The sequence below is a fragment of the Cydia fagiglandana genome, chromosome 6, assembly GCF_963556715.1.
Source record: "Cydia fagiglandana chromosome 6, ilCydFagi1.1, whole genome shotgun sequence".
NCBI lineage: Eukaryota > Metazoa > Arthropoda > Insecta > Lepidoptera > Tortricidae > Cydia > Cydia fagiglandana.
Genome location: NC_085937.1, coordinates 2,801,655 through 2,821,300, shown reverse-complemented (window position 1 = coordinate 2,821,300; position 19,646 = coordinate 2,801,655). Strand labels below are relative to the sequence as shown.

Sequence of the window (19,646 nt, the reverse complement as noted above, 5' to 3'; positions counted from 1 at the left end):
AATAGGCCTGTGAATTATTAAACAGTAATGTTATCGATTCGATTGTCAGCTTTTTGTATGCATTTAGTGATGTCTTTATAAATAATAATGCACGTGGAAATAACACACTTTAATCGTATAAAAAACATCTGTACAGTGATTTGCAAACATAAATACTTACATATAGGCATGTATTTTACTTAAATAACTAGTCAGAACTTACTTATAAAGCACATAACTTACGGATTAAGTACAGGTGTAAAAGCAAACAAAACACGTGATAATAAGTACTGATGAGACTAAAAAATACAAATTAAAAAAAGATTTGAAAAAAAACACTTGGGGGCTGTAAATAATACTGTATCAATTTTATGGATAATAATCGTACAAAATTGCAAGTAGGTACATTCTGACCGTTAATAATATGAACAATTTAAATTCAAATTAATCTAACCAAAAAGATATTAATAAATAGATAAATAAAAATTGTTTATTTCCGACCAACGCATTGGTATTGCTTAGGTACATTTTCTTCATTAGGATATTTTGATAACTGGTATAAAAAATCAATTATTTTTTTAATTGCAGGAACTTAGATAGAGTTTTTATTTTTAAGTTGTATTTATTCAAATTAAATGCACACACGTTGAATGCAATTGCACTAATTTGTTCAATTATATTTATTTCTCCAACTATTGCTATTACTACAAATCAAATTATTTTATATAATATTTTTTGATTCTATTTTAGTCCATATTTATTTCTATTTAAAGTGACTTTGAACCTATCTTTAAATATTTCGATTGAAAATACGTTTAAATTTAATTTAATTCTTTAGATGCCATTCAAATTATATAATAAAACAATTTGTACTAATCATAGCACTGGGATACTTTGGATAAGAAAATAATATCCAGAATTACATACAATAAATACCATATCGGTTTACTGTATCAAATTCTGAATTTGAATAAAGCGTAGACTCTGCTACACAAACTTTTAGCAAAAGATACTAAATAGGGTAAGTATGCATACAATACATACCCACTTATCCTTATAAAAGCTTGACGGACGGTCAGCCAAGAAAGTGGTCTACCACTTTTCGACTCTATCCATCAGACGATAGCGTCGAAAAGTGGTAAACAACTTTCTTGGCTGACTGTACGTACCACTTGGCATGAAAACAGCATGGTCCGTTTATGAATAAGTACACATTAACGCAGCAAGACCAGTAAAGATGAGAGGAGGAACATAGATGGTGCGATGGCGGCTAACGAGGCTGTGTTGCTCCACCCATCGACGGGATCCCTGGAAACAGAAAAAATAAGTAAGAATATGGAAGAAATTTTACTTGAGTGGAGTGGTTAAAGGATGACTCACGATAGACCGGGCCGTGTCCGGGCCGGAGCTTACGGCGCTTACTTTTCTATGACATGACAGGCGATCACGTGATTATTTCCATAGAAAACGATGCGCCGGAAGCTCCGGCCCGGACACGGCCCGGTCTAATGTGATGTGAGTCAGCCTTAATTCAGCCCTAGATGGTAATACTTCAGCTTCCAAAACATCTATCAGGCAAACATCGTTAGTGTAACCATGTAATGAATATCAGAACAGCTTTTTTATTCGTCATGTGCCAATCTGTTTAGGAGGTGCGGTCAAGTTCACAATAAGTAGTTATTTACGTAACAAGTGCGGAAGAGCGGAAATTCGAAACGAGTGGCTATAAATTAAAACACGGCCGAAGGGAGTGTTTCAAATCGAAATGAGTTGCGAATTACTTATAGGCACGTGTATCGTACAATGTTTTACAGGCCATATGGCCCTTTAAACCTTTGACATACGCACAGAAAGTGCTGTTTCCCGCACTAGCCCAAGATGACTAGTCCAAGTTTACAAGACTGTAAACATATTTACAAGCCAACGTACCAAAAATATAATTAGGTACCTCTAAGACACTGACAATAAGGCTGTGAATATTTTTGGAACGATATGGTTGTGAATTTCTCAATTGGCAAATATAGTACGTGCCAGAAAAAAGTGTTTCTAAGTAGGTAAAACGGGGCACAATGAAGATCGAACAACTGGCCACTTACTAAATCAATATTTGAGGAATTTTTCGCTGTGACAAAATTTTTTTTTTTAGCATTAGAAATAAGGTAAACAATCTTGATGTGTCTTTTAATTGAAAAACACATTTTAAAAATAAATTACGGCAAATATGTAACCTTTATGAATCGAATACGATCATTTATATTCTTCTGCTTTCATAAGTAATAGTTATTAATTTTTAAAAAGCGTTTTTCAATTAAAAGACCTGTCAAGATCGCTTACCTTCTTTCCAGTTCTTTCTTATGGCAAAAAAAAACAAACTATAAGGTATATAAAATCATATGCATGCGACATGTGTTTGTAATTTTTTTTTTTCATTATATTTTCAGAAGAAAACTACGAACCGGAGTAATTTTTCATTTTTATAATTATGTCTTACCACCATCATATTTTATTATAACCGATTTTGCCACAGAATTTAATTCAAGTTTGCATCAATGGAGTCAGTCAACTGTCTAGACAGACGGAACAGCGAGGCAAGATCAGTACGAATAATAGTTGTTGTTTACTTATCTTATCATTGTCTATTTTGTTGTAATTGTCGCCTCGTGGATAATAAGTGAAATGCTGAATTTGCATAGTTTCTGCAAAACCAGCTCACCCGTGTTAACATTAGACCTTTTATCTGTAGCCATTTAATATGATGCGTTATTGTGCATGCGGCCCGATTCGATCAAAGCATATAAGATATCAGAGCGATACGACACCGATCTGTCAGTGTCAGAAGTGACATTTCTTCAACCAAAAATGTCGCTTTCGACACTGTCGGATCGGTATCGTATCTCTGTACAACGTAGAAACGTATTACTTTCTGCACACTTCATAGAACAACAATGACCCACTTTCGGAGCATGAGAAATGAAAAGTATATAAGGTACTTTATCAAGCAAGAACAAGATAGGTATACAATTGAATAAGTGTCCAATACAGCATACGGTTGTTATGTTTGGTGGGGAAGCATTACGATTACGTTTCACCCATACAATCACCGATTGTATGTTGTTTTTGTTCTTAAACTACCATGACTCAAGATCCTGCCAACGTGATAATGGATTTACTTTTTTGTTCCAATATGCAAAAACAGCCAGTGTTCATGTCTAGGTACTCAAGCTTTACGTCCGATCAGTCAATTTTAAACTCTATCACAACTATGGAAATTCTAAATTTGATCGAACAATAAAATTATAGGCTACTTACAAGCTTCGAGACGGAGAATCAAATTTATACTGTATCGCTATTGTAACTAAGTGTGATTTAGGTTGAACTAAATGCATGTATGAGAAGTTGTATGTAAAGGGTCTAGTAATGAGTGAATCGTGATTGTATTCTGTTCACCTTGGAGACTTGAATGATTGCATCAGATATGTGCATAGGCTTATGTCGTGACTGACTTTACAGTGACAATGTCAACTTATTACTTGACAAGGTACCTCAGAAAAGCGGGTTAAGTAGCTACGTTCAAAGTAGTCATTGATTATTTGATTCTTTCTGGCAGAGACATGTAAGTAACATAGATACATACATAAGTGTCCATTTTTACAGCAAAATTTTTTTTGGAACCATGTATTCTCTATCAAGCTGCATGTAAAGATTGTTATTTTAAAATCTGTACTTTGGTGACAAATGCATAATTTCTTTTAGGAATGAACACTATTAAGGAATGCTTACTTGTCACCACGTCGGACTAAATATTCATGTTCATTTCATTTAGATTATTTGTTTTTGCCTGTTTTTGGCACTTAAACTTTAATTTTTGGTATCCTCATAAAAATATTTTAAAGTACGACATCTAACAAAAGAAACACACCATTACACATTTATCTTTATTCACTTAAATACAAAAATCGTCAACCGAACCTACCGCCAGTACATTGAGAAACAAACCAGTCCAGTTTCTTTAATATTGCGTTCGGCCAAACCAGTCTTTCCAGATATTTGAACTATTGCAACGGCTGCCCATTGTAAACAAGCTTAACCTTTTAATTCATAACGTATTTTGTGACCACTGACCACCTGGTGGTAAACTTTTATAGTTAGGTATGGGTCATTCCATGTGATTTCAACAAATTTGAATTAAAAAGTGTGCCGCATGATTTTTGATTTGCATAAAAAAAATTGAGGATATATTTCATGGTGGCAGAAGTGCTGAACCACCACCAGTTTTTTTTTTATCTTTTAATTTCCAAGTTTTGCCCATTCGAAGTTAGCAGTGGGGTCAAATTCTTGCTTGTACAAAATCAGACCTAACTTTTTTTCTATAAAAGGTAACGAAATAATTATTACTTTTTTTGATTAGGTATGAAATGTGGATATTATACTGTATGACAAAATTTATCTGAATTAACTACAAAAAAAATGGTGACCACCCGAATTGTACACCTAATTGGTCAATTATTGCAATTTTAAAATGGTTCTTGTGCCAACCCTGGTGCATATCAAATATTTCTTTTTTCTGTAATATAATGTACTTACCGTGTTCATCTTGTAAAATAAATATAATTGTGTTAGATCAATTACTTCTAATAGAAAAATGTAAGTGAAAATTGAGAAATTCGAATAATGCTCGTGTTTGACTCTAAAAAAAACCATGTGGAAGAGAAAATAAAAAATTGATTGTAGTCAGAAAATATAGCTGATATCTTCGTTAATTAGATTTAGAAAAAAAAGTTTTGTTATTTTGCCTATTTTTTGAAATATGATTTTTTTAACATGCTACTGTTTACAACTATCGATACAAAATGTTTTATGTTATAAATTAATAAAAATGGGACGGTAATTGGTCATACGGATATTATTTACGTTTTTTATGTTCAAATATTTTTTTTTGACATGGCAATAATTTCATTTGTAAATTTAACAAGGGTAGAAATTCGACAATGCACTGTTACCTGACAAGGATTGTGAATCACTTGCGAATGTTTCTTAATCTAGCCGTGTAGAAAATAACCGACGCCTCCTGACTTGTTAACAAACTTTATTTGCATGTTACATGGCTAAATTACGAACATAAGTAAATGGACCAATAATCCTTATCGAAGTTCTATAGGAAATCGTATTTATCTAGGAGATAATGAAGTGGTGCAAACTCTTTGTGGTAAGTGCTTGTGTTATTAATAGTTGACTGTTCAAATTCATGGGATCAAGTTCTTTTTCGTCTCAAAATCAGATGTCGAAGAAGCTGAGGTATATCTATCAGAGCGATTTAAAAATATAAGGACCATAAAAATACACGTTCTTATCATAGCTTCGTTCCCATTTCTCAAAATGAATTAAAAGTGCGACGTTATTCAACTTCAGAAAATTTTGAAGTAGCAAAGGTTTGCAAATGATTTTTTTTTATTGTATAAATATATAAAGTAAATTTCAATCGTCTGGATTTTATTTATATTTTTCCATCGAATTCATTCATATTTATAAGTTTAAGGTCATATGTATTTTAATCTGCATAAATACAACAAGAGCGAAAATGTATGAGACGAGCAGTTTAAAAAATCATATTTCAAAAAATAGCCAAAATAACAAAACTTTTTTTTCTAAATCTAATTAACGAAGATATCAGCTATATTTGCTGACTATAATCAAATTTTTATTTTATCTTCCACATGGATTTTTTTAGAGTCAAACACGAGCATTTTTCGAATTTCTCAATTTTCACTTATATTTTTCTATTAGAAGTAATTGATCTAACACAATTATATTAATTTTACAAGATGAACACGGCAAGTACTTTATATTTCAGAAAAAAGTAATATTTGATATGCACCAGGGTTGGCACAAGAACCAATTTAAAATTGCAATAATTGACCAATTAGGTGTACACTTCGGGTGGTCACCATTTTTTTTGTAGTTAATTCAGATAAATTTTGTCATACAGTATAATATCCACATTTCTTACCTAATCAAAAAAAGTAATAATTATTTCGTTACCTTTTATAGAAAAAAAGTTAGGTCTGATTTTGTACAAGCAGGAATTTAACCCCACTGTTAACTTCGAATGGGCAAAACTTGGAAATTAAAAGATAAAAAAAAAACTGGTGGTGGTTCAGCACTTCTGCCACCATGAAGTATATCCTCAATTTTTTTTATTCAAATCAAAAATCATACGGCACACTCGATTTGTTGAAATCACCTGGAATGACCCGTATATTACATAATTTCTATTTTTAAAACCAATAGGTAACTTTAGAGAGCGCAAAAAATATCGGTGGAAAAATATATAGAGATTTGAAAGCACTTTAAAAATGTTTCCTTTAATAATATACCCATTTTATTGATCTCCGTTCTGACATAAAAGAAAACAATCGAAAACCAAATTAGAGTACCAATTACACTGGCCAGTACACTTATTTAACACTTTTAAACATAGAACGTCATACTGGCCAGTGTTAAAATGCAAAAACAAAAGAGTAAAACAGCGCCTACAGAATGCCAATGACGCCGCAAGCGACTCGACCGCCAGCGTTCCCAGTCTTCCTCGAGTCGGGATGGTCAGAGCGTCCGAAGTCATCAGCTCTCTCGTGCAAGACCACGGCGCGGCCGAGGATGCCGTGCTCGCCAACCAGGGAGATGAGGGAGTCGGTGAAGTCGATGCGGCCGATGCGGGTGTCGTCGAACTCTACGTTGCCGAGGTCGCCGACGTGGCGCTCTTCGTCGTTGGGGTGGCCGTGCTGTTTCTGAAAGGGTTGGGAGATGGTGTTGTACAGGTGGCTTAAAACAGGAGTGCCGTAATTGTATCTCGCTTGCTCGCTTGTATAGACTACCCGTATCTCTCTAGTTAAAGAAAAAGATGGATAGTCTACCTTGCGGCGCTCCTATGGTAAGCCTACAGAATAGAGTTCAGCATCTGGGCAGCAACTGGGGTGCACTTTAGGGCCCCCCCACATCTGGCGTCTTTCGAGCGTCGGCGTCTGTCGGCGTCGGTCCAGCGCTATGGAAAATGACGTCGCTGCGCAGTTGCGTCGACGCTGCGTCGACGTTGCGTCGACGTCGGCCATAGAATTGTAGACGCCGACGCTCGAAAGACGCCAGATGTGGGGGGGGCCTTAAATAATGTGTTCTCCCAATTTTTATTTCTACTTCCAATTGTCTCCTCACCAAGTCTTGAGAGTTCACTAAGTAGATGATAGGACCCTAAGGGACTATATATGGTTTCGAAGGGGTATGGGAGATGGAACTCGACAATACTGTAACTCGGGATTTAATCAGTATTGAAGTATCTTTTCTGTCCATAGAAAGGTATGTATTCTATGTTGGTGTAAGACTTGAAGTGACTGTCAGTATCCAAAGAGCATCCAGTAAAAGTTTCTTTCTTATAAATATAAAACCTGTCTCAAAACCCCTGTTGAGACAACAACTAGCATCTAGGGCAACAGGGACGTTACCTTGGATGCTACTTGCCATCATTCATGAGAGGGGTCTCACGTGTGATGGCATGAACTACCTAAGCTACGAGTAAGTAAAGGTAGACAAGAACTTACATGCTCCGGGTTGAAATGTGCACCAGTGCTCAAGCATCCTCCAGTAAGATCTCCCTTCTCATGCACATGGAACCCGTACTGTCCATGAGGCAGACCAAGGATAGTTCCCTCGATACGGACTTTGCCATCATGAAGCTGGGTGAAGGTCACGTTTCCCTGGATGCTGGCTGGGTTGTTGGGGTCACCCACGCGGGCAATGGCACGGAGCTCAGGGACCTGGAATCACTAGATACACTGAGAACTAATAACAAAAACAAACAATTGGAAACTAAGCTTGATTATACATGATTTTCGTGGTATAACGGCCGCTTGGTTGCAGTTACCATAGGAATTCTTTCCCATAGTAACTGCTACCAAGCTGTCTTTACTCTTTATCTTAAGATTAATATCAGGGAGGAATACGTCGATTATTTGACAAGTAGAATATTTTCATTGTTCTCGGCGCAAACGGAGAAAAAGTCAAGCTCCTAATATTTAAGTACTTAATCGATAAGATGGTGCCTCTTACATGATAAATTTATTAATTTGAAATATATCTAACTATTGCCTACGTCAAATCATGGGATTAGTTGTCAAGCGGACCCCAGGCTCCCATGAGCCGTGGCAGAATGCCGGGATAACGCAAGGAAGAAGAAGATATCTAACTATTAATATATTAAAATTCCAAGTAGGCTAGGTTTGTGCTGGCGCCATCTATGCAAACCTTTAACAGTTGCCAACCCCATGAAGCTGTTCCGGCAATTTCAGAACAAGAAACTTATAACAAAGAACTTCAAACTTCCAGTACCTAGTTTCCTTTCCTAGTTTCTTTAGTTAGTTTAGTGGGTTTCGTTTTGCATTTGCATCAATAAGTAGGTAGTGCATCAAAACGGCCGTGGTATCGATTGATAAACACCGTATAATTAGCACACTTACGTGTCCGTGGTGTGCCGCCGCCATGGCAACGAAGGCTGCCAACAGTACGATGTGCTTCATGGCTGCTTCTAAAAGACAGTAAAACATTTGAATGCTAGAATAAACACTCAATTCACTCATAGGTAGTAGACCGTAGAAATTCAGGCAAGGTAAATTTCGCCTTTCTCTCTCTGTCACAGAAAACCTAGGGGTTGATCTGTGCTCTCTGTTACACTTTGCGGAAAAAGCTACAGCATTTATTCTTAATGGGGGTCTGGCGGCGTGTATGTATGTATACAGTTTAACTGACTTACATAATCAGGTTAAACGTAGGTACCTATAGTTATCCATGCCGTAATCGGCAACGGCGACCCTAGCTAATTACGAGCGTGAGCTCTGATATGGCTGGCAAAGCCGAACTTACTTTTAAAAACTCTATCACAGGTGGGACAGTAAAGTTGACCAGAATTATTGTAAGTATAATTATAGGAGGGTTTCGAATTGAAAATTTCACCAAACTCTTGAATTTATTAGACAACCTGATGAGTCTTATAGTGAAATGTCTTTACAGCTCAGATCATGAAGTTTCGTAAAACATATCCTATTCTTAATCTTCGAAAGCGAGATGTACTTCTACAAAATTCACACGAATTCCAGCAGCATTCGCCATTCAATAAATCGTATCGGATGTTGTTATCCTGCTCTAAATTACCTACTAGATGTAGGGTAGTTAGAAGGATCATAACATTCATTTAAATACTTCGGCGCCGGATTCACACGTCCAGAATGCGGTCTCTACATATCTATGGGTCTCTATGAATTCATAATCTGATTTAATGCAGAATGCCCGTAATTCCATACAATAACATTATGTTCCACACACATTCTGATGTTTTTAGATTATGAATTGCTCAGATCGATCTACATCATTGACGAGCCTGAGAAAAAGCAACTATGTATCTAAAATCGCATGCAATTTGTTGAATGGGCTGTATAGGCCTTTAATGCATTTTTGACAGCCCTATTGGACTTACCTACAAGGTACATTTTAATATCAAGATATTTAATAGGCGGACTTAGACATCATAGGTACTTCAAACGGGTTTGGTTCTGCGTAACAAGATAGATCTCAATTGATAAATCGTGACCATATTTTGTCTCAGCTCGTTCGCAATGGTAGTAGGTTATAGTACTTCCTCCTTGATGCTAACTCAACGATGTTCGAAACAAAATATGTAGGTAGATATTATCGGTTCTATAGGTATTTCTGTCTGATGGATGGGAACAACATTGGATACTTCATGGATCTAATTCTCGAAACATAACCGATTTAATGAATCCATTCTGCACGTTTTTCTGTCTCCATTAAAAATTAGTTAATTATCTAAAATATTTTAAAGCTACTTTGGCCATCTGTGTATTAGGTAGGTATTTATTTATAAAGAAGAAAGAAATAAGAAATATTGACACTTTAGCGTGATTGTTCAATATGTTGTAATTTCTAATTTATACTCGTTTTTTGTGTATTCATTTTAAAATTTGTATTTACTCCGATATATCTGCAATGGAGGCTTCCATATAAAGAAAGGTGTATGTAAAGTACCTTATCCAGAGAGTAGACTAATCAGCTCAAAATCTGGCCCCAAAATAATGCCTGTCTGTAGGTACCATTCACTAGATACTGAAGCTAATGATGATGACTCAATAGACGTAAAGTTCTATCGTAAAAAAACTAAAATACTGTGAGAAACGGAAGCCATCATAAAACACAATATAAAATAAATAACTAATTTGTGTTATAAGTAAACAAAATGATTTTTTACTGACCATCCATTGTTAGGACATGGGAAGATAGAAGTAAAGTTAAGCTAACGAGATTTAAAGTCTTATCCCACGGATTATCCCACGAGAAACTAAGTAAGTACTTTCAATTGAAAATATACAAAATAAAAATAAAATCTCAACCAGTTAAAGAATTATGAGCGCTACATTAATCCATATATAAAAATAGAACATGGTAAATGTGAATACGGATAAATGTCAAATATAATATAAGTATGTGCAGTAAATAACGAAATAAAAAACAAATTACCAACGTTATACAAGAGCAACAAAATCAACAACAAATTTTATAAGTTTTATAACAAAGCAACCTGTTTGCTTTGTCCTTGGGTGTAGTTGTATGCACTTGTGTGTATCATACCACTTCACAAGTTGTCATTATGTCAATTACAAGATTTGAAAAGAATCTTCGAGATTTTTGAACATTATCCAATGTATTGTATCATTTAAAAAAAACATAGTATCCTTATCCTAATTAGTTCCATATCAGTCGGAAAGCAATCTAAATAAACTAATAATAGAATATTATTTTTTCGTAAAAGAAACCAAAACATAATATGTATTACTTATTAGATTTAAAAAATAAATAAGTACGACTCACCTCTCTGGGATCTCAACAAGAATGAGTGGCTTGATCCGCACAAACACTCCTCCCTACACACTAACTACCACCATTATACCAAGACCCCTCTTTCCTTATCTAGTTATACCAATCCGTACCCTGCTAAGGCCCACAGTCCTACCCATAGTACTACTTTACTTCAATATAATTTAAACCATTTTCAATTTTAACAGAGTTGCATTTGTTTCTTTTAATTCGATTACAGAACAACACAATTTCAACCATATTAACTACACAATTGAATTTAAAGTCAACTGCCATTTTTTTGCATGAGAGGTGCCAAGGATAGAACAGCCGAGAGACGAGGGGGTCTTATTTGCTGGTCGGTGGACCGGTCTGAGAGATTAATGGACCATAGTCGTGCGCTGCAGTTTTCCTCGATACAAGGTTGATTTAAAGGTTTTTGCGTTTATTTTAGTAATTGGTGAGTTATTAAAGCAGATGATAGTAATTTGCTGTTTATAAAGTCTGAGACAGTTAAAATAATTAAACAGTTTTGTGACTGCACTATGTAACTGGCTGAACGTTTGATTTACTTAGATAAATTCAGAATATGAAAAAAGTCTAAAATTTGTACTAAGTAAAAAAACCTTCTACTATTTGAAAATTTGTGACCTATATTTTAGGGTCTTCATATTTTTAGTTAAACATACACACACATGGACAGAATGACCTAAACTTGAGCATATAATCTGAACACATATTATGCTACTAACTACTAAGTAAGTAAACAATTACTTGCGGTTAATCGAGAAATTGATAGCAAATGGGTGGTAAACATCATTAACGAAGATTATTATTTACTTATTAAGTAATGATTTTTTTGTTCTCAGTGCATGTGAGATTTCACAATGTGACGAAATATATACTCTATTATGTTAATGTGTTCAATGAAATCACCCCCTACTCATACATACAAAAAGTATTAATATATTAGGTCCTAGAGTCCAGTCAAGGTGAAGGTCAGTGCGGAATTATATGAAACCAGTATTTTAACATTACCATAGCTGATGTTATAAATAGAAATGCATTTATTTTATTACTTTTTACAACAGTTCTTAGGTATAATATAATATAAGGTTTAGGTAGGTAATTAGTCCATCTTAGGATTCTTAGGTATAAGGAGTAAGTAGGTAGGGTATTTACTATTTCTCTAAACATGGTCAGGGGTGCGAAACTCCTGACTTCGGTCAAACTCGGCTCCGCTCGGCTCTGCATTGCTCCAAGCAATTATTAGGGTTGTTGGCACCTCTTGACTTCCTTTTGCGTGCACGACCACAGATTAGATAACCACTTGATTTTTGACAACCCTAAATAGCCGAAAGGGATAGTACCATATATTAGAAAGGGACAGCATGATTCGACCCTGAACCGCTGTCAAACTTCGTTTTTGTAGGAAGTTTCCTTTCTGTACGGTAGTACTATTAATTATTCTGTGACATGGTGCAATAAATTCTGTACCTAAGTAAGTACTTGATGAAAAAGGTGCGGGTACAGCTTGCTGGATTTAAATTTATAACAGTCTTTTATGCGTAGGGGTTTTCATTTTTTTTTTATATTTTCAAATACAGTTTAAAACAAATCCATTTTATGACAATATTATTTTGGAAAAGAGCTCTTCAAACTGCTACTTCAATATTGGCTCTGTGACTGTGGCGCCGCCCTGGCGGGTAAAGGACACATTTCAAATTTTCTTACGCAGAGCAAGCTCTCGCTTGTATTTTCCCTCACACTTCGCACATAAGTATAAATTGTAATATTATCCTCTAGCCGCCCATACGTCAAACCTAGCCAAGCAAAATGAAATTTTATTTTGTCCACACAAAGTTCAAATTAGAATGGAACAGGAGACCTTTTTATAGGTCTCTGGGCGGCTAGTGGTTACAATATTAAAATCTAGACTAAGTACAGTCACTCCCTATAAAGAACACATTAAGTATTATGATTACAATAGCAGGGTGTCTTTTATTATGCAAATTCCTTCATTATGTGGGTACACTGGCGTGGCAAATAATACAATGCACTGGCGTGCATTCATATGAGTCATAATGCTGGTTGATATTTAAATTAAGTAGCTGGATTTTAGATAGGTAAAGACTGTTGTCGTGAAGGTTTGTGTTTTGAATTAGTATATCATTAGGTATGTTTAAACTTATACTGAAACGGGTATTCATTAGTGATGTACCGACTATTGATTTGGCCGACTGGCCGACTAGTCGACTAATCGGCGCTCGGATGGCCGATTAGTCGGCCGACTAGTCGGCCAGATCATTAGTTTGGTCTAAGTTCGGTTCAGATGCATTAATAAACTATCGTTTTACCTCTTTCGTCGCGCTATTGATCATATAAATAGTAACACTAAAAAAGAAAATAAATAAAAAAATATTAGGTTATGTATTTCATATGACGACCGTACAATCGGACATAAAAAAGCAACCACACGGTCAATAATTCGAACAAAAGTTTTCGTATGCACTCTAAATAGGAATTTAAGTAAAATACGTGAAAAGCTTATGAAAATATGTGCTGTTTATTTCTTTTTGTCGTGATTTTCATTCTCTTATAAAATGCCGACTAATCGGCCATTTTTGCCGACTAGTCGCCGACTAATCGCCGACTACAGATGAGGCCGGATAGTCGGCTTTCCCGACTAGTCGGCGACTAGTCGGTTCATCCCTAGTATTCATGAAATTTTAATAAATTGTCCATAAATTACGTTAATCAGTAATCACTTTTTTAAACTTGTTTATCACCGAAGTGACTATAGGAAATTCCAAGGTCTGTGAAAATTGTTGAACTCGAAGTTCTGAATTTTAACTTCAGTTTCTTAGCAAGTTTATTCAGTTAAAGTTTTCTAATTTACGGGCTACTAGGTACTTTGGGGCTCTTTTACAGAGTCAAAATCGATCCGAGTCCTGTCCTGCCCTCCTAACGATAAGTGCAATAACTAATTTTGAAATCTCAGTCGCTTGTGTGACACATTGTATGAGAACAAGGTATATTATTTAATGATAATTTAATATGAGTTATTGCATTATTGTTAGGAGGGCAATGTCGTTCTTTAATTAGTGTCCGAAGTTTCAGTTTCGGCAGGTTTCGGAATAAAAATCATGTTTCGGCCGAAACTAGAGCAAAAGCTTCGGTTTGGATTTCGGCAAATAATCTAGTTTCGGACAATTCGGACTTCTGAATCTTCTGATATGTTCGAACAAGTAATAGAGGAACAGTACAACGTTATAGAAATACCCAAATAAAATATGTAAGTATTTTCTAAATGTATCTTGCTCCACTTTCTTTTCCGATTGTAGTACAATAAGGTACTGTTTGTTGTTGTATATACTTACTTGTTCAATTCAAGGTCAATAACGGATCTTCAGAGCAATGTCGACTTACTCTAGGTAGGTATAGACCTATATAATAGTCTCAAAGGTCCATTGTCAACTCCATAATAGTTAGGGTTGCCAGATGGTCGGGATTTGGCGGGATTCTCCCGATTTTTAGCATGTGTTCCCGATTCCCGAAAAAGTGTAAACTGTCCCGAAAAACAGCTTCATGTTATAAAACAATAATTTCAAGTTCCGAATTGTCGTCGAGCGAGCGAGCTGACGTAGTGCCAATAATGTAAAATATCGTTGTTTTTAATACAATTACTTTAACACATTCAACACCAAGAACCCGACTGTCGGGTACACTGTTCGTAGCGACTACGCGCTACATACGGCGAAACCGTGGCTACGCGCTACGAGCGTAACCCGTAGCACTTAGTGGTAATGACACATTCATGAATGATTTGAATGTTTTTTTTTTCCGACTCAAGTCCCTAAAAAAAATCCCAAAAAAATTATATTGTTTCCCGATAATAGCGCTTTTCGATCTGGCAACCCTAATAATAGTGCATAACTGTCAAGCGACCTACGCTAATGTATGGTCTAAGTGTTGGTCTAAGTACTAACCTAGAACTAATTAACGTTTGCTAGTTAATAACACGTTGGAACACGCTTTTAACAAATGACAGACGGACTTTCTCATAGGAACCGTAATAACCGTATGGTTTGTTAGGTCTAACATTCCTATCTTCCTTATATATACAGTGCTGTGGTACGTACCAGGGGTCATTTACATTTAGGAACACGTAAATAATTATGGCCATTACCTTTTTATAAGAACACCTTTTACTTCTTTTTAAGATTATATTTTTATCGTTAACTACTTGTTTGGGGTTGTGCGCAAATCACGCGAGGTGTTTTCGGCAACTTTTTGACCCCCCCTCACCCTTGGTGATATTTGGTGAGGTTTTTGGCTACCCAGCCTCCCCCACGTAACCTCATGTGTATTTTTTTGAAAATTTTCCATCAGACCGGTCAAGGCCACGTGCTCCAAAACTTGGTAAAATAGACTCGCTATTAAAGATTTATGAGTGGCAGGTAGGTATATTTTCTTAGCTTCATTCACTGTAGAAAAATACACGTGAGGTCTCCTTATACCCCCCCTTCCTGCAACGTGATTTTTGCACAAGCCCTTTGCTCCGTATAATTATATTATTTCTAGCTAGGTAGGTATAAAAATTTCAAAACATAGGTAAGTACCTAACATAATCATCAAACTGGATTACCTCAATCCAAAACTACGTCCGGTGCAATGATCATAGATCATCGATAATGTCATGATATGTCATCGGCCTCGCACGGGGTGTTGAACTTGACACAGTTGCTGTATACTCAGCAGATTTTATAAAGAAGTAGTTGCATACATCATATATACAGCACTGTGAGAAAACCATTGTTATGAGGTGGCTATTTCTCTCTTCTTGATTTTTCCCAAAAATTAAGGATGACTCACGCTAGACCGGGCCGTGGTCGGGCCGGAGCGAGCCGACACAGGAGCTGTCAGGAGCGCCACCGTGACCGCACCGTTCCGGGACCGGGGCGTCAAGGCCACCCGTTTATTACACTAGTGCTGTCCGAGCAATGTCCGAGCCTCTAGTGTTTGCAGAAACTCGAGTCCTTTGAGTCTGAATCTGAACTTGAAAAATAGCTCCTTTTTACAAGACTGCGCTTAAAAAACTTCGCCACGCCCGAGCCCCGGTGATCACGTGATGCTCTCCATAGAAAACGAAGGTCCGGAAGCCCCGGCCCGGCCACGGCCCGGTCTAGCGTGAGTCATCCTTTACGATCGTATGTCTTGTCTACACCAAATTTATATTCGTATCCTGAATGTGATCCTAGGAGTCCAAAAACTAGAAATTATTACTGCCTAATAAGCTTCTGCCTGCAACTTTGTCTGCATGGAATGATGAAGATGATGATGATGATGATGATAGATAAAAACTATATCCTATCTCATCCCCTCTAACCATCTACTATTTCATACATCTTTTTCTGAAAATATTTTGTGCTGACTGTATCATTAGAAGTCATTATCTTGTACTTCTTGTAGGCCGTTTGGTTAAGTCAGTTCCATTAGCATACTCGTTCAAAAAAGCAATTACGCGCGGTTGCGCATAAAAAGCAATGGGTTTCATTACTTCTGCTACCTAATGCGAAGGACATACCGACATTGGCATAGGCATAACAGTCAGCAATCATCATCATCATATCAGCCGAAAGACGTCCACTGCTGGACATGCCTCCCCCAGAAGCCGGATCTTTGCCGGAGATTCTTAGCACCCCTGATTCCGTTAGTGCCCTGACCGCTACCATAGCCAGAGCACCGGGAGTCACCGGAAACTCGGGGCCGCGGTTTGGTTATGCATCATACTGGGGGGTAAATGCCTTAATCGCCACGCTTGGCAGGCGGGATGGCGATCGCAGTATAATTTACCGTACTTAAGGGATGCTGCTACCCATCCACCAGTGGACTTGGACGCAGTTTAAGGACATACCACCCAGCAAACATTTTTGGTCGATATTCCGAAAAAGGCACCTATTTTAGGTCGCACAATTTAGGAGACCAAAATGAGGCACGTCGAATCGACGTCGTGGGCACGTGCCGGCGACATAAATGGGGAAAAAACGCACGTGCCGGCGACGTATTTATTGACGGTAAATTAGTGATTACAACCATTAGGTCAACGCTAGGTCATGTTTCCGACGTGGATTCGACGTCGCTACGACGTGCCGCGTAGTTGAAATGTACTAATTTGGTAATCTTTACCACCTTTAGACGTGATGGTGACATATTTTTATCCATATAATTACTCTGCGAGGCAATATTTAGATGAGACGCGATGAAGAGAAAAAGAGACACAAACATTACGCTTATATATTCTTTTCACTCAGAAACAAAATGTCTAACAAGAAAACAACTTTAAGTTGTGCAATGATAATGGCGGCCACTAAGTCATGTAAAATAATTTAGGCCGATTACGCAGATGCAGAACGGTGAAATCTAGTGCGCAGAAAATTTTTTCGTGCAGTACGTTAGGTTTACATACAAAACTATCGATGGGCTTTTGAAATATTAAAGTTTTCAGCATTGTCTAAAATCAAAATGCATATATTTGCTTGTAATTGAGTGTTGTAATTGAATATTTGTGTGTGTGAGTGTATTGACTCGATCAAAAATATTGTTTTATTTTGAATATTAGCACAATGAAGTACCGTGTGATGGCACCATACAAGATATAAAACAACTTAAATTATGCAATTTATATTTAGCATCTCGTTATAATGAAAGAAAATGGCGGCACAACCTTATGGTGTTGATAGTAATTTACAAGTGTTTTTAACTATATGGTCGCAATTTGTGGTCTATTTTAAGTAACATTTACCTAAAATTAGTAGCTAAATCGACACAAAATCGACGACCTAAAGGTCTCCGTATAAGAAATAATTACGTCGCAAATACACTTAAAATGTCTTATTAGTACATTTGACCTATTGTTCAAACTTTGAAGTTAATTTTACCTAATATTTTGACTTATTTTCAACCATTAAGTCCCTGACTTCATGGTACCCGTATAAGAAATAATTACGTCGCATATACACCTAAAATGCCTTATTAGTACATTTGACCTACTGGTCAGGGTTCGAAGTTAATTTTACCTAATATTTCGACCGATTTTCAACCAATAAGTCCCTGACTTTATGGTCTCCGTATAAGAAATAATTACGTCGCATATACACCTAAAATGCCTTATTAGTACATATGGCCTATTGGTCAGGGTTCGAAGTTAATTTTACCTAATAATTCGACTTATTTTCAACCATTAAGTCCGTGACTTTATAGTCCCCGTATAAGAAATAATTACGTCGCAAATACACCTAAAATGCCTTATTAGTAGATTTGACCTATTGGTCAGGGTTCAAGGTTAATTTTACCTGATATTTCACCTTATTTTCGACCCATAAGTCCCTGACTTCATGGTGTATTTATGAAGTGAAATTTACGTTTTATTGTCCCTATATTTTGACTTGAAAGTAAAAGTGTACAATACGTAAAATTATTGGTGACTTAGGACGTAATTTTTACTTAAATTGGTAAAATCTTCTTCGAGCCTAGGATTCTTAGGAAAAAATACTTAAAATGTTTGCTGGGCAGGGTCCTTATGTTGTAAGGTCCTTATGTTCAATTATGTTGTAAGTAAGTATCTATGCCGGTGTACTGCCATCTCGCCGAAATATTTTTCGCCTAATTTCACTTCCCAACCAACTTATTGCAGTACTTTTAGTTGGCAAACCAATGCTTAGCATATTATTATTTAGCATATTTTTTATTTGACCACAATTTTATTTAGCAGATGTTCATTTTACCACGATTTATTTAGAAAAATAGTCACTAAGCAACTGTTTTATTATACCTAACTATTTATTGTTAGTATTGTTACATAACGTTTGCCAAAATTGAAACTTAGCATACTTTTTATTTGATCACAATTTTATTTAGTAGATGTTCATTTTACCAAAATTCATTAAGACAAATAGTCACTGAGCAAATGTTTCAACTTAGCTAACTCTTAATTGTCAAAAAACGTTTGCTTTATTTATACTTACTTTTCATAATATATTTTGATGGCTATTTGACCTGTTGGTGGCTTTTTTTTTAACAAACGTATCTACATATTTCCATGGACGGGTGCCACTACGCTAATAGATTTGATGACTGTACCAACATGTTTTAGGTTAGATGACTGTAATCCCCAAGAAAACGAACTGTTGCCAGAAAAGTGGGTTAGGTTAGGTTAGAACTGCGACCCCACGAAAACAAACTGTTGCCTCAAAGGTGGGTTAGGTTAGAACTGCGACCCCCGAGAAAACGAACTGTTGCCAGAAAAGTGGGTTAGGTTACGTTAGAACTGCGATCCCACGAAAACAAACTGTTGCCAGAAAAGTGGGTTAGGTTAGGTTAGAACTGCGACCCCACGAAAACAAACTGTTACCTGAAAGGTGGGTTAGGTTAGGTTAGAACTGCGACCCCCGAGAAAACGAACTGTTGCCAGAAAAGTGGGTTAGGTTAGGTTAGAACTGCGACCCCACGAAAACAAACTGTTGCCTGAAAGGTGGGTTAGGTTAGAACTGCGACCCCCAGGAAAACGAACTGTTGCCAGAAAAGTGGGTTAGGTTAGGTTAGAACTGCAACCCCGAAGAAAACGAACTGTTGCCAGAAAAGTGGCTTAGGTTAGGTTAGAACTGCGTCCCCACGAAAACAAACTGTTGCCAGAAAGGTGGGTTAGGTTAGATTAGAACTGCGACCCCCAAGAAAACGAACTGTTGGCAGAAAAG

At 36.5% G+C, this 19,646-nt stretch overlaps 1 protein-coding gene across 1 annotated transcript in view; it reads right to left on the bottom strand.

Moving 5' to 3' along the window:
• Window positions 1-96: 96 nt before the first annotated feature.
• Window positions 97-19,646, bottom strand: part of LOC134665001 (superoxide dismutase [Cu-Zn]-like) — a 276,790-nt gene continuing 257,240 nt past the window's right edge. Inside the window, exons 2-5 of the mRNA XM_063521765.1 lie at window positions 8,484-8,553; window positions 7,569-7,784; window positions 6,514-6,764; window positions 97-1,287 (exon numbers count right to left, since the gene is read on the bottom strand). Coding sequence (XP_063377835.1) covers window positions 1,194-1,287; window positions 6,514-6,764; window positions 7,569-7,784; window positions 8,484-8,543 — 621 coding nt within the window. The 5' untranslated portion in view covers window positions 8,544-8,553 and the 3' untranslated portion in view covers window positions 97-1,193. The remainder of the gene's footprint in view (window positions 1,288-6,513; window positions 6,765-7,568; window positions 7,785-8,483; window positions 8,554-19,646) is intronic.